Source organism: Adelges cooleyi, unplaced genomic scaffold (genome assembly GCF_023614345.1).
Source record: "Adelges cooleyi isolate 19-005CV unplaced genomic scaffold, UGA_ACOO_1.1 ACOO_flye_CR_arks_rails_tigmint_CR_PRNA_39, whole genome shotgun sequence".
NCBI lineage: Eukaryota > Metazoa > Arthropoda > Insecta > Hemiptera > Adelgidae > Adelges > Adelges cooleyi.
Window position 1 is genome coordinate 675,347 of NW_026096067.1, and position 13,215 is coordinate 688,561.

Consider the following 13,215-nt stretch of genomic DNA (forward strand, 5'->3'; position numbering starts at 1 on the left):
GCTTACTCGGATACATTCACTTTTAAATAGACCCGTTGATGCTAATTTGTAAACTGCTTATTAGGAAATATTACATTTTTTTTTATTTAAGTTTTTTCCTTCTGGGGTAATATCGGCAAGGAATCATCCAAAAACGGTTCTGTTATTTTTTTTTTTTTATGTTTAAAAAAGTCATTCTCTAAATCGACTACTATGAATATTACAATGTTTTTACCGATGGGAAGCACAAACAATCACACAAGTCTTTTATATTAATATAGTATCATAGTTTTTTTGTACCACGCAATCTTGTACGGTACCATTGTATGCCAAACTTTCGGAGTCTACAAAATCTTTGACGACGCTTATAACTTCTTCCATTGTGTATTCATGGAGTAAACTATCAACATATTCTGAAATTACAATATATAATTTTTTTTTCAATAACCTTTAAAGAAATAAATTGAATATTTAAAAAATGTCTCTTCGATAGTTTTTGAACATTTTACTCAACATGTTTATTGAATTTACCTTTTGATTCCAGCAGCAACTCATCCTTACCAGGGAACTCTATGGATAATTTTAATTTAGCGACTACTTTAATTAATACATCTTTTAATCCTTCATAGCCTGTGCCATCTTGGCCAACATTTTCCCTGACTATATTTCTTATTATTTCCTATTGTTTCAAAATAAGAATGTATATTAGTATAATTTACCTGTAAAACTTAGCCTTCGTTAGCGAAATAAAAACGATAAACTGACAGTCATATTATGCGGATTATCATTATTAGGAATAATTGTTAGTAAGTGAACAGTAAAAAGACTCTTTGATACGAAAATGGAGGCGATAAAATCTTGATGTTTTCTATTAATCATAAATGTTTATTGTTCAATATACTTACACGTTGTTCTGGAGTAGGCTGTGCACCCTGACATTCCAATAAGTACAATGCCAAGCTGAAAAACAGTATCATAGTTTTCGAATACATTTTTATTTTTCAAATAATAGGTAACCTACTAGAGTACTTGTTTTAGAAAAAAAAGGCTTGAAGAATGAAAACAGTTCCAAGTTTTGCAACACAAAAGGGACAACGTATACTAATGGCTAACTGTTAAACACGTAGTCGTTTTCTGTAGGTGTTCAGTACGCGGGATTTATGAAATATATTATATTTTGTTTTTGCCAATAGTCAAATGATAGAGCAGTTGAAAACAACGTATTATTACATCTGTGTATACAAATCCTAGTACTATATATCTGTTTTGTCGGCTTACGATTTAATACTAGTGTAACCATCGATTTTCCAAGCTCTTAGAAAAAGCTTACACACTAACACACACACATAAAAAACCGAATTCGAGCGAAACGGTGTTATAAGTTGAAAATTATTTAAAAGCAGTGGATTTAAAAAAAAATCGGGTTGTTACTTTGTGAAAAAAACCCAAATTAGATTTGTAAATTGTCAATCTAGTAAAATAGAAGTATAATAGAGGTTTGAAAGAATAATATAGTCTATGAAGTATAAATAGTTAGTAAGAGCTTGCTCTAATGGAAGTATATAATACATAAATATTAATTTTATTGAGAATAAGCGATTATAAATTAAACTATAAAGTACAAACGATTGAAATATTATTCGTTGACTATTCCAACTAAATTAACAAATACATGACACTGTATATGGGCTATTTGGCCCACAATTTTTTTGCAAAAAAATAAAAACTGGTACAGTGGGGTCGGGGCATAGTTTTACTGTTTTTTTTTTCATGGTCGCTATCTGTATTTAACCAATGTGACTACGGAGACTCTGGTAACACATCACTTTTCAATAAAAACGAGAAAGCATAGAACAAGACTTAAATATTTATTCTAAAGAATTTCTCGATATAAGTACTTTCCATAAACTGTACAGGTCATCTAGAAAGCAACTTTTGCCATATTTTAATGTCAGTTTGATTTTATTTTGTATAATTATGTTTTGTCAAAAGAAAAACAACTCCAAATTATCCTATTTGTTGTCTACTGTCACACCGTCCCCTAAAACCCTTTCGGTAAACCTTGGCCAGACTGCAAACGGAATCGGCGAGTCATTGTACTTTGTTCTGATCTGTTCTGCGCAATAGCAGCTGCTCCCCTAGTGGGTATGTACCTATTATAATAAATCTCCCTTGTGGTGGCGATCAATGAAGCTGTTCGAGGGTAGAGGGTTCAGCTACATACATTTATTGTACACAGAGTTCATTTGTGCATCGTCCACGACCTGGAAAAAACTGCCGCCCAAGTCTGCTCTTGAATGCTATGAAAAAAGGGCCGCGTTAAGGTGAGTTTTAGATTATTATTATTTTTTAAATGCACGCACATAATATAATAATATATTAGCTACGCCATGATTTACACGATTGTGTATGTTTGCTTATTTATTACCGCCGGAATTTATTTTATTACTGGTTAATACCTATTTTTGTAGCTAACAACTCAAAATGCTCTTAATGCTATTATTAAATTTATACAATACAAGTACATTATTTCGTCGAGTGTACTATAAAGCCAAATTAATGACCACAGCGAAATTCTGCAAGGAAAATCTTATTAGTATAGTATGTGCAAAAAACTTTTAGATATGATATGATAATAATCTAAAAGATTTTTTGCAGACACTGTATTGGTAACGAATATTCTACATTAATGAGACGGCCGGCTTCCATGTCTTTAGGTCCGATTTCAATTCTGAGCGGAACTCCCTACAAAAAAAAAAACAAACACAAAGTGTTAACAAACATGAGAAAACATTTTTTTTACATTTATAGTACCTTCAATTCCCAGTGGTTGAATTTCCAACCGGGTGAATAATTATCCCTCAAGTCGGTCTCCGCTCGAATACTGTTTGGAGACGGGACCGGATCTTGATCTCCCAAGAGTGCGTTTTTCACGGTATCGCACAAATTCAACAGTCGATCTTTGACGCTCGGCTCTGTGCTGGCGCCAACGCCACACGGTACGATAATGACCTGAAATCAATTGTTATCAAGTTCAAACCAATCCGTCCAGCTACAACAACAACTATAATACATAAACAATCCCATTGTTTTCCGTTACCTGAACTTTGCGACTTTGGGAGGCAGCAGAAGACCACGGTCATCGCCGTGCACCATCACCATCACTCCAATGGTCCGTGTCGTCATACCGTAAGATATTTGATGAGCGTACTCAGGCTGATGAGTGTCTGGATGCTCGAACTGAACATCAAACATTCGTGCGAAATTCGTTCCCAAGTAATGTGAGGTGGCCGCTTGAATGGCTCTACCGCTCGCCGGAACGTAGGCTTCGACGGTGGTGGTAAATACGCCGCCAGCAAACTTCTCCTTTTCGGTTTTTTTCCCTGGCACCACGGGTACCGCAAGCAAGTCTTCGTACACTTGTTTATAGAAATCTAAAACATCACATTGGCATAAAATTCTACAATCAAATCAAATTTCTCAAGTTATTTGTCGCGGGTTAAGAAGAAGCGCTTTTCTTTCCGAAACGATGACACTCGACAGTTCAATACTGTCCAACGACAATGTTGCAATATTTTTTTTATGTATTGAAAAGAAATCATTGCTGTAAGACTATTTCCTTTTTGACGATTATGATTTACCTAAGACTTTGAGTACATCCCGTTCGGCTTCATCTTGGGTTGCGTACGCATGATGACCTTCTTGCCATAAGAATTCGCGAGTCCTCAGAAACGGTTGAGGATGTTTGAACTCCCAGCGCTAAAAGAAAACATTAGGACAATTTCAATGATTTCAATGGGTTTCAATTATTTTAATAATTGCATTATTAACGTTCGAATTATTCTCTCAATTTAATTTGTCAACAAAATTGAGACGCAATAACATTTTTTTCTTTTATCATATACGTACCACTACATTATTCCATTGGTTCAACTTCAAAGGCAAATCTCTGTAGGATTGAATCCATTTTGCAAATGCTGGATACATAACAGTTTCACTAGTAGGTCTGATAGCAATGTGTTCTTGTAATTCTGTATCGCCAGATTTTGTTACCCATGCTACCTATAGTAATTTTTAAACATACAACGAAACTATTAAACACAATGAATTGAAACAATCGTTGTCTTTATAATTAAGAACAATATATAACCTTAACATATCACTGTATTTAAACAGTAATATTATAATTTATAATATTGTATATTATAATTTGTTAAAGGTGGTTATGGGTATAAAATTTAAAGTGTTTTTTATAAATCTCTTACCTCTGGTGCAAAATCTTCTATGTGCGCTTTTTCTTTTTCCAAAACCGCTTTCGACACAAATATTGGGAAGTAACAATTGCGCACGCCCAATTGCCTTTTGATAACATTGTCAAACCATTTTTGTAGCTGCTCCCAAATACCGAACGACCATGGTCTTAATACATAACAACCGCTAACATCATAGTACTCAATCATCTCTCCTTTAGTCAACACCTGAGAATACCAGTCAGGTAAATCTACAAACTTCTTGGCTTCTAATCCTAACCGAGTAATTTTCTTCACACCGGCCTCACTGGCGTTTGCAGAAGCTGTTGATTTTTCTTGTTAATTCTTTTGGTCTACTTTTTTATCTGATTTTCCGACATTTTTCTGAGATGGTGGCGCTGATTGAGGTTTAGAAGTTTGAGCACCAGCTTGATATTCTTTACCGACAGTACTTTTGTATTCTGCTTTTAATGCTAAGAGCGCTTTAACAGCTTCGGATACAGCGTCTTTACTAGCACCCGATGATTTCAGCTGTCTAACTTTGTCTCCCTGTTCGGTCACACGAGCATAGAGTTGCTCTTCTTGGTTGGTAGTGCTAGGTGCATTTGTCGGCGGTGTGGGAGCAGATTTTGCTGGAGGCTGATTAGGTTGATAATCTTTTCCAGAAGCTTGTTTATATTCTGCTTTTAATGCAAGGAGTGCTTTAACAGCTTCGGATACAGCGTCTTTACTAGCACCCGATGATTTCAGCTGTCTAACTTTGTCTCCCTGTTCGGTCACACGAGCATAGAGTTGCTCTTCTTGGTTGGTAGTGCTAGGTGCATTTGTCGGCGGTGTGGGAGCAGATTTTGCTGGGGGCTGATTAGGTTGATAATCTTTTCCAGAAGCTTGTTTGTATTCTGCTTTTAATGCTAAGAGCGCTTTAACAGCTTCAGATACAGCGTCTTTACTAGCACCCGATGATTTCAGCTGTCGTACTTTGTCTCCCTGTTCGGTCACACGAGTGTAAAGTTCATTTTCTTGGTTGGTAGTATTTGCACAATTTGGAGTTTGAGCTTGATTGCTTTTTTTTTCTGATGCTGCTGAATTACCACTACTTACTGTTGCTTGTTGCTTGGTATGACCATCTGGTACAGAAAACAAGATTACAGGGCATTCTTTGCTTGTGTGAATACTGAAAAAAAAAATAGTATCGAGTCAAACAATGTACATTTTCTATATTTTTAAGGAAATTACGATTTATGAAGAAAATATGAGTCAGGGTAAACAACAGATAAGCGCTATTTCTGAATAGCCTATTTGGACCCCCCGGTACATTGGAGTGTGACAAAAATGTTTTCAGTATTTTTAATAATAACATTAAGTAATTTTGATGCTAATACAATGACACTAAAATCAAAATCCTAAAAATGTTTGTGTAAAATATATTTGAATTATGTTTAAAAGAATATTGGTAAAATGTATTCTACTTATCAATAATAAATTAAGTCATAGCCTATAATAATATTAAATATAAAAAAAAACAAAATCATAAATGTATAAATACCTAAACGGCTGATAGGGAGTGTCGCATATGAAGTAACCAGGCCGACGTTGCAACTGTATAACTTGGCCTTTTTTCACATTGCGCAACTCTGGATCACCCAACATTGGTACTTCTAAACGAGTCTTACACGACGATAGATCTTCCAAGTCGCTTACATATTGTTTGAAATCTTCATCTTTAGCCAGTACAGGTTTACTTATTAAGTGATTGAAAAATACACAAAAACAGGGTACAAGCGCTGGTACGTCGGAAGATTTGTTTTCAGCAGGTACAATTTTTGGCAGCCATGTAAGTTTTGTGGTTTTTTTGTAATCGGTATCATTTAATGCTGTTTTTATGTTGATCGATTCAATCTTGCCACTTGAATTTCTAAAAATCAATCAATAAAATATATTAACACTCCTAATTGGTTATATTTAAAATTGAACTAGTATAAAATATAAATAGAAGACGACAAATACAAAAAAACAAAAAAAAGAACTCAGAATTCTATAATAATTACTTGTTGATTTTAGTCACGATAACGTTTCCCCAGTTTATGAACGTGACTTTAGCTCCAACGCCACTACTAGCCAAGCCCTCGGCGTCAACATAATCGATAAGCAACGTAGGAGTGATCCATACGTCTTTTGTGCCCAAGTCAGGATTTTTTGGATGTCTCTGTACATTCTTTATAACATACGGTTCTTTAACATCTTCAACATAGACCGGAACTGATGCGTTTAGTTCCACCGTAGTATGACGTGGAGCAACGGGGTCTACTATACGTTTGTTAATCGACCAAATTTTATCCCACTCCATCGTAACGACTGTACGAGAAGATCCTTGAGCAATAATAAATTGACGCAGAGCTTCCACTTGCATACCTCTCCTTAACACTCCTCTAACAGTAGGCATGCGTGGGTCGTCCCTTTAAAAGACAAACAAATTACATTGTAAATAATTTGTTTGACACGAAACAGTAAAATGTACGACTTATAAAAAAAAAAAAAATTAAACGTAAGAGTATAATATGTTTGCACTTGTTATATTGATGGCTTAATGCACACTTATCACAAGTAGACTTTTTTTCCAAAATACACTTTTTGATATCAATGAGCCATCAGTATTTGATACTGACTAACACTGAAAAATGTTTGATCTCATAATAGCAATAAATTTAAATTTAAAGCAAATAGTTAGAAACTTTGTTTCGCTCTCCTGAACAAATTCAATTCTGCGACATGATAAGTGTGCACTAATCTATCGATTTAGCCTTTAGAAATTTGATTTACCACTTACCAGCCATCCACCAAGCCTTCGTCAACAAACCACGTTAATTTTCTTTTAGACAAAACAGTGTTGGTCATGTTCAATCTACTGTACGACCAGACATAAGGCCGAGGGTTCAATTCCAGCGCGTCACAAAACCAATAGTACTGTTGATCTCGGTCGGCGTATTCAGTTGTACGTAAAGCATGTGTCACACCTTCCAAACTGTCCACTATTGGACACGCAAAATCGTACGTGGGATAGACCCTATAAATTGAAAATAAAGAAATTAAAATATTTAAGTATAACATGTTTTAATACGAGAAACAACTAAGAAATATTTGATTTACTTGTATTTGTTTCCAGTACGAGGATGAGTCTCAGGCTTACAACGGTAAATCGCAGGATCCCGCATACATCCGTTGTCCGAGAGCATGTCTATTTTGGCTCGGACACAACATTTCAGTCCAGTAGGGGTCGCGCTCAGCATCTCGTTCCATAATTTCACATTTTTATCGACAGCTAATGGAAGATATTTGTTTGTTAAACGTGATATCTTTACAAGATAAATTATTTAAGTTAAAATCCATTTTCAAACTTATAAATATTTACAATTGTTGCGGTTTTTCGATTCTATTCGCTTTTCTCGTTCTTGTTTCATTGTTTCCGGATCTGTATCATCGACATACACCATTCTTTTTTTTAACATTTGTTCACACAAGCTAATCATTTTGTCGAAATAATTTGACGTATACGAAAATACGTCCGGCTTGATTTCAAGTAGTTTTACGTCTTCCAAAATAACCTACAACAAAAAGTGTAATTGAACGTTTAAACTTAAAATTTAATTTGGCTTATTTCAGCTAGAAACCTTTTCGTAATCTTCTTTTTCTTTGGCTGGATTTGTATCGTCAAATCTCATAACCAAACGTCCCTTAAATTGTTCCTGATAATACTGATTAAGAAGTGCGGCTTTTGCATGACCGATGTGCAAGTACCTAAAATTACATTGTTAAGGGTACACTTACACATTTTACACGTTCCTACTTGTCAACTGTAATATCCTTTATAAATGTGTTCTATTGTTTTTGAAAACTTACCCGCTTGCTTCAGGCGGAAACCTTACGACGACCTTTCCCAATTCAGCTCCAGGAAGTTCAACAAATTTCCCTTGTTCCTTCGTGTCAGGGTTTGAATTTTTCGTTTGACTTTGATTTTTATCTTCGGCATTTTTGAAAGACGGCAAAGAGGAAATGAATTGTGACCATCTTTCAACGTGAGTGAGCTTGTTTGACACGCAAATGGCTTTTTTGTCTTGCAAATTTTCTAGCCAACAGAATACCACAATATCGGCTATGGTCAAAGTCGTACCAACCAGATATTTTGATGTGGTCGATGTAGCACTTAAACTTTTATCCAAATACTGAAGTTTTTCGACCTGATTTTTCTTTTCATCGTCGACAACAAAACTCAGCCAACTGTCTACCAACAATTGTTCTTCTATGTCTTTCCCATACAAATAAGAACAATTGGTTTTTCCTTTATTCGATGTGCCATGTTTATTTGACACTAGCCTGGCTATATAACGGGTCAAATCTATATCTTTATACGAGTTTGGCACTTGTACACCATTTATAGAGATTGAAGATTCGGTCTCTTTAATCTCGATTGATGCTATTTTAGCAGTGGTATGTGAAGCGGCTAAAACAAGACACGAAAAATTTAATAAAAAAAAATTATAAGAACATTTTTAAATTTTATATAGTTGATATAATCATTTTAGTACGGTAATTTAGTTTTGACTTCAATGTAAATCTTAGGTTAACTTTATACGTCGTCGGCGTAATTCGTAATCATCATACCTGAATTAGGCCGACAATATCTTAAAAAACAAGTTTTGAAAAATAACACTTAAGGAATGCTGATCTAAAATGAATTTAATAAAACTTTTAAAACATTTTATGTATTAAGTAAATAAATATAGCTGCAGCCAAATCATTTTTCGGGTAATGTTCAACAACAGTGTTAAAAATGTTAAATAAAATAATAAAACATTATTATTAAAAGCATAACGTAACAATATTGACTAGGACAAATGTTAATATATTTGTTAAAATTGTATTTTGAACTCTGTATAATATGAATATTGTACCTGAATTATTTTGTACTTTTATAGGTTACACTAATCACGTTCAGGACATATTTAATTGTTAAAATCAATTGTTTAACTGTTCAAAATCAAAGGGTAGCTAGATTGTCTGTATTGTTTGTTTTTCGTCGTAACAATATAATTTAGTATTAATGACAAATTCTTTTTAAAGTATATACTTTTACTTCAACCGTATAGTTAACATCTATTAAGATTTACTTTGAATCTGATACTAATTTACTGTACTGATTTACTTTTTTTTTTGGTTAGATTAAATTATTGACATATTTTCTGTCTCAATCCGTTCGGATCAGTGAAGCTAATAGAGCATTATTAAAGTACTTTTACTCACCCAAACGCCGGTGGTAAATTTTTTCCGCCATCGAAGAGGTACTCCGTAAAATTAACGAATGCTCTAGATAATTAACCCGAACGTCGTTAAACGCACATCAAACTGTATTGTAATTTGTAAACAAAACAAAATTGTTTATCCAAAATTGTTGCTTACCGCAGTACTATTGCGTCAACGAGTAACGCTGACACGTGTAATAGGCACAGCAGTAGCTGTGAGCTTTCCCAAACAAAATATAATATTATAAATGAAAGGTCTGCTGTTTAATTCACGTTGAACGCGGAGCCACATGAAACAAAACAAGTGAATGTAATGTAATACGGCAATATAATATTGAATATTTGACATGTGGCCGGTATCAGAGTAGCTGCTGCTGTTTGATAAGTGATAACAGCACACGATATTCTGTGATAACAGTTCTTCCAAATGATAATAACTGATAACAAGGTTTGGACTTAGCAAAGATTAATAAGGTGGTGGGCACTGAACTATATACAGTGTATACTATATAGCAGCATAGGTGGTTTTTTGGGGGGGCTTTAGTCCCAGACAATATTTAGACACTAATGTAGCCTACAATATATTTATTTTTCGTAAATTTTCCACTTTACGTATGTGTGGGCAGCTATATTTTGTCATTTTTTTCATTAATGCAATATGTATAATATTACAATCGAAGTTGATTATCAACTCATAACGAAATTATTACTATATAGTACATTTAATTTATAAATTATAAATATAAATATAACAACCAAAGCCGCTACTGTAGTAGTGTTAATAATTTTTTTTTTATAATTATAATTCTAATAGCACAATCAAAAATTGACCTTTTAACGCCTATAAAGAAAACGGTAAACTTTAAATTAAAAGGAAAATTGGAATCCGTCTTATTAATACAATCTAAAATTACATTGAGTTGTTTTTTATCAAACTTCCGCCAAAACTGAGAAAAATAGGTAATTTAAAAAGTTATAAAACTAGAAAAAAATAATATTTGTACGCCTTAAAATTAGTTAGAATGTACTTATATGATATATTTTCCCGCTCACAATTATCGTCCCTTATTTACTTTTCTTGTTTTATCTGATAATACTAATTTATAGTTCTCTATTATAAAAAAAAAACATATTTTATATTGTTATTAGTGGTAATTGTCAGCTAAGCAAAGATTTAAGTAACGAAAAATATGATATTTGATTTAAATATCACACAAAAATGTCTTTGAAATAATAGCTATCTAAATAAAAAAAATATATATATCTAACAGGGGAACAAATGTACCCAATGAACTTAAATGTACTTTACATTATTTTGTCTATTTATTTTAGCTAAAAAATTTACAAAAAAAACTAAAATTTAGTTTTATGTTCTCGACGAGGTGAGAAAAAGGGCTAGAATACTATTATTTCCATCCGCTTACTTTGTCTATAATTTAAAAAGCAAATAACACAAAAATTATTTAATACATTACAAACCAGTTTTTGGTGTCACTATACTTAATGGATGAACTAAATATTTAGGTTAAAATTTGACTTCTAAAAGTTATCTTAAACATTTATCCTTCAAAATAATACCTACTGTAAAATTGTTGTGTTTTAATTTACTATAGTAATTATAATTCAACTTAAGTATATAACAAGCTCCATTTGCCAAAACAAACTGAAATATTTTTTATGTATTAAAAACACTATCTGTACTATTTGCAGTAAAATAGACAATGAATTGGTTATATTTTTTAGCATGGCATATACCCCAAAATGTTTTAACATAAAAAAAAACCATTTCATTTTACCACGGGTTTTCAACTATTTTTATAATATCTGCGATAAGTTTGCCTTATATATAGATATATATATACAATGTTTATATTTTGTATTTGTTTATACTTAGCTGTGGAAAAGTAGTCTACAATGACAATAACAACCCTTCATCATACCCTCCCAATAGGTCTTGCCACTAGACGGTTGGCGGTCAGCCGCCAGGATAATAAAACATTAGAAGTTGTCTTGTGTAAAATGACACATAAACCACAATCAAACGTTATCCAACTAGTCTAAAAAAAACTAAGTATTAAAATATACATAAAAAAAAGCACATTTGAAAAAAAATGGTTTTTATACTTTTTTAGGTAATAGAAAATTAAATAAGAATTTTACTAAAATAAAAAAACCAATTGGGTTCGGGGGGGCTAAATCACATATTGGGGGGGGGGCAATGCCCCTTTAGCCCACCCCTAAGTCCGCCTATGTATAGCAGTGTCTGTTTTCTCACAAGTTGTATCACTTGGCTTGTTTCCTGCTCCCAACAGTCACAATTATGACTGTGATTATAACCACAAAACACAACTAATAAAAACAATAGCGTTATGCTATTTTCGTATCCGAATGTTTCACGAAACCAAAAAAATTAACGAAGACATAATAGGTAAAAATAAAATAAAAACATTGACGCGACTTGCAATATTTCAGAATGTTTAGTAACCACTAACTACGGACTGATAATAATTTCCTTCTTTTTACATTTTCACTTATTACCAAATAATTTATACTTAATAATTTTCTAAATTCAAAAACTTATTAAATCGTTAATGTTCTGCATGAGTACCAATTTTGTTGTTTCTTTCATTATCTTTTATCAGCGGTTAAAACAAAAAAAATGATATCGACAATATGAAGTCAGAAACAATCATCGAAAATTATTGAACAAAGTTAGATACGGCAAGTAAAATAACGAAACCGAATCAACATGGCGGCCTCTGAGGCTAGTCACTTTCGTTACATGGGAAATATGCATTGGGCACCTTCCTTGTATATAGTTCAGTGGTGGTGGGTTTATGCCATTCGTTTGCCGACTCCCGTCGCTGCCGTGTGTCGTCGTTTAACGTATTTCCGAAAAAAAAACAACAATGTGCTCTTATTCTTCTCAGTTCGCACCGTCTGAACAAAAGTTACAATTTACATTACTATATTTTAATCGTCAAGGCAGAATATGTTTCTTTTCTATTGTGTGGCAGTCAGCGCATGGTACGATAAATTATGCCTTGTAAAGGTAAGGCTTGAATTATTTAAGTAGTATTATAATTTAAAAAAAAAAACTAGTAATTTGTCGAATCGGCATGGAAAAAAATTGTTAATTGTTAGTAGGATTTATGAAAAAATATTATATGTACAAAATATCGTTATTGTGTGCTCGTTTATATGAGCGCTTTGAAGCGGTTGACATTTATAATAATATGTATAGACTATTTTGTTTATCACGGTTTTGAAAAGAAAACTTATTCTTTTAACTGATCATACAACTTCTATCATACTGTTCGGCTTAAATGTATTAACATTTATTTAACCTTAAAGTCAAGCAGTGGTGCCTTTGAGATTTCTGTTGGCTGTCGAATTATGGTGTTTACACCGCTCTCAATTTTGAGTGGGATAAATGTTATTTTTGCTTATTGTGTGGACAGTGGACAACCTATCAACTAGAGAATAGAGACTAGTATAGATACCTAAGATGCGACCACATGGAGGTTAATTCAGCTATTGATTTAAAATATTTTTGCAAACACTGTATTGGTAGAGAATATTCTACTTCAGTGATACACTAATGCGTTAGCATTGATATTGGTTATACTCAATGGTACTAATAATATGAGGTTTTTTCCACATTCACATTAATTGTATATACTATTCTA

General features: G+C 33.1%; 2 protein-coding genes across 18 annotated transcripts in view; both read right to left on the reverse strand.

The window, feature by feature from the left end:
• Positions 1–4,869, reverse strand: part of LOC126841535 (uncharacterized) — a 12,670-nt gene extending 7,801 nt beyond the window's left edge. Inside the window, exons 1-8 of the mRNA XM_050578103.1 lie at positions 4,245–4,869; positions 3,889–4,041; positions 3,621–3,738; positions 3,080–3,413; positions 2,794–2,991; positions 885–2,724; positions 511–658; positions 280–392 (exon numbers count right to left, since the gene is read on the reverse strand). Coding sequence (XP_050434060.1) covers positions 2,928–2,991; positions 3,080–3,413; positions 3,621–3,738; positions 3,889–4,041; positions 4,245–4,439 — 864 coding nt within the window. The 5' untranslated portion in view covers positions 4,440–4,869 and the 3' untranslated portion in view covers positions 280–392; positions 511–658; positions 885–2,724; positions 2,794–2,927. The remainder of the gene's footprint in view (positions 1–279; positions 393–510; positions 659–884; positions 2,725–2,793; positions 2,992–3,079; positions 3,414–3,620; positions 3,739–3,888; positions 4,042–4,244) is intronic.
• The window catches only part of LOC126841529 (bifunctional glutamate/proline--tRNA ligase-like), a 93,107-nt gene extending 83,222 nt beyond the window's left edge, over positions 1–9,885 (reverse strand). For 10 of the 17 annotated variants that reach the window (XM_050578081.1, XM_050578082.1, XM_050578095.1 and 7 more), the window contains exons 1-9: positions 9,528–9,884; positions 8,127–8,727; positions 7,898–8,024; positions 7,639–7,831; positions 7,377–7,548; positions 7,057–7,293; positions 6,278–6,685; positions 5,776–6,144; positions 4,877–5,403 (exon numbers count right to left, since the gene is read on the reverse strand). In XM_050578081.1, the coding sequence (XP_050434038.1) occupies positions 4,877–5,403; positions 5,776–6,144; positions 6,278–6,685; positions 7,057–7,293; positions 7,377–7,548; positions 7,639–7,831; positions 7,898–8,024; positions 8,127–8,727; positions 9,528–9,558 (2,665 nt within the window). In that variant the 5' untranslated portion in view covers positions 9,559–9,884. Of the gene's footprint in view, positions 1–4,876; positions 5,404–5,775; positions 6,145–6,277; positions 6,686–7,056; positions 7,294–7,376; positions 7,549–7,638; positions 7,832–7,897; positions 8,025–8,126; positions 8,728–9,527 lie in introns of all 17 variants that reach the window. The other 7 variants (XM_050578086.1, XM_050578087.1, XM_050578094.1 and 4 more) reach the window with 3 other exon arrangements.
• Positions 9,886–13,215: the final 3,330 nt, after the last annotated feature.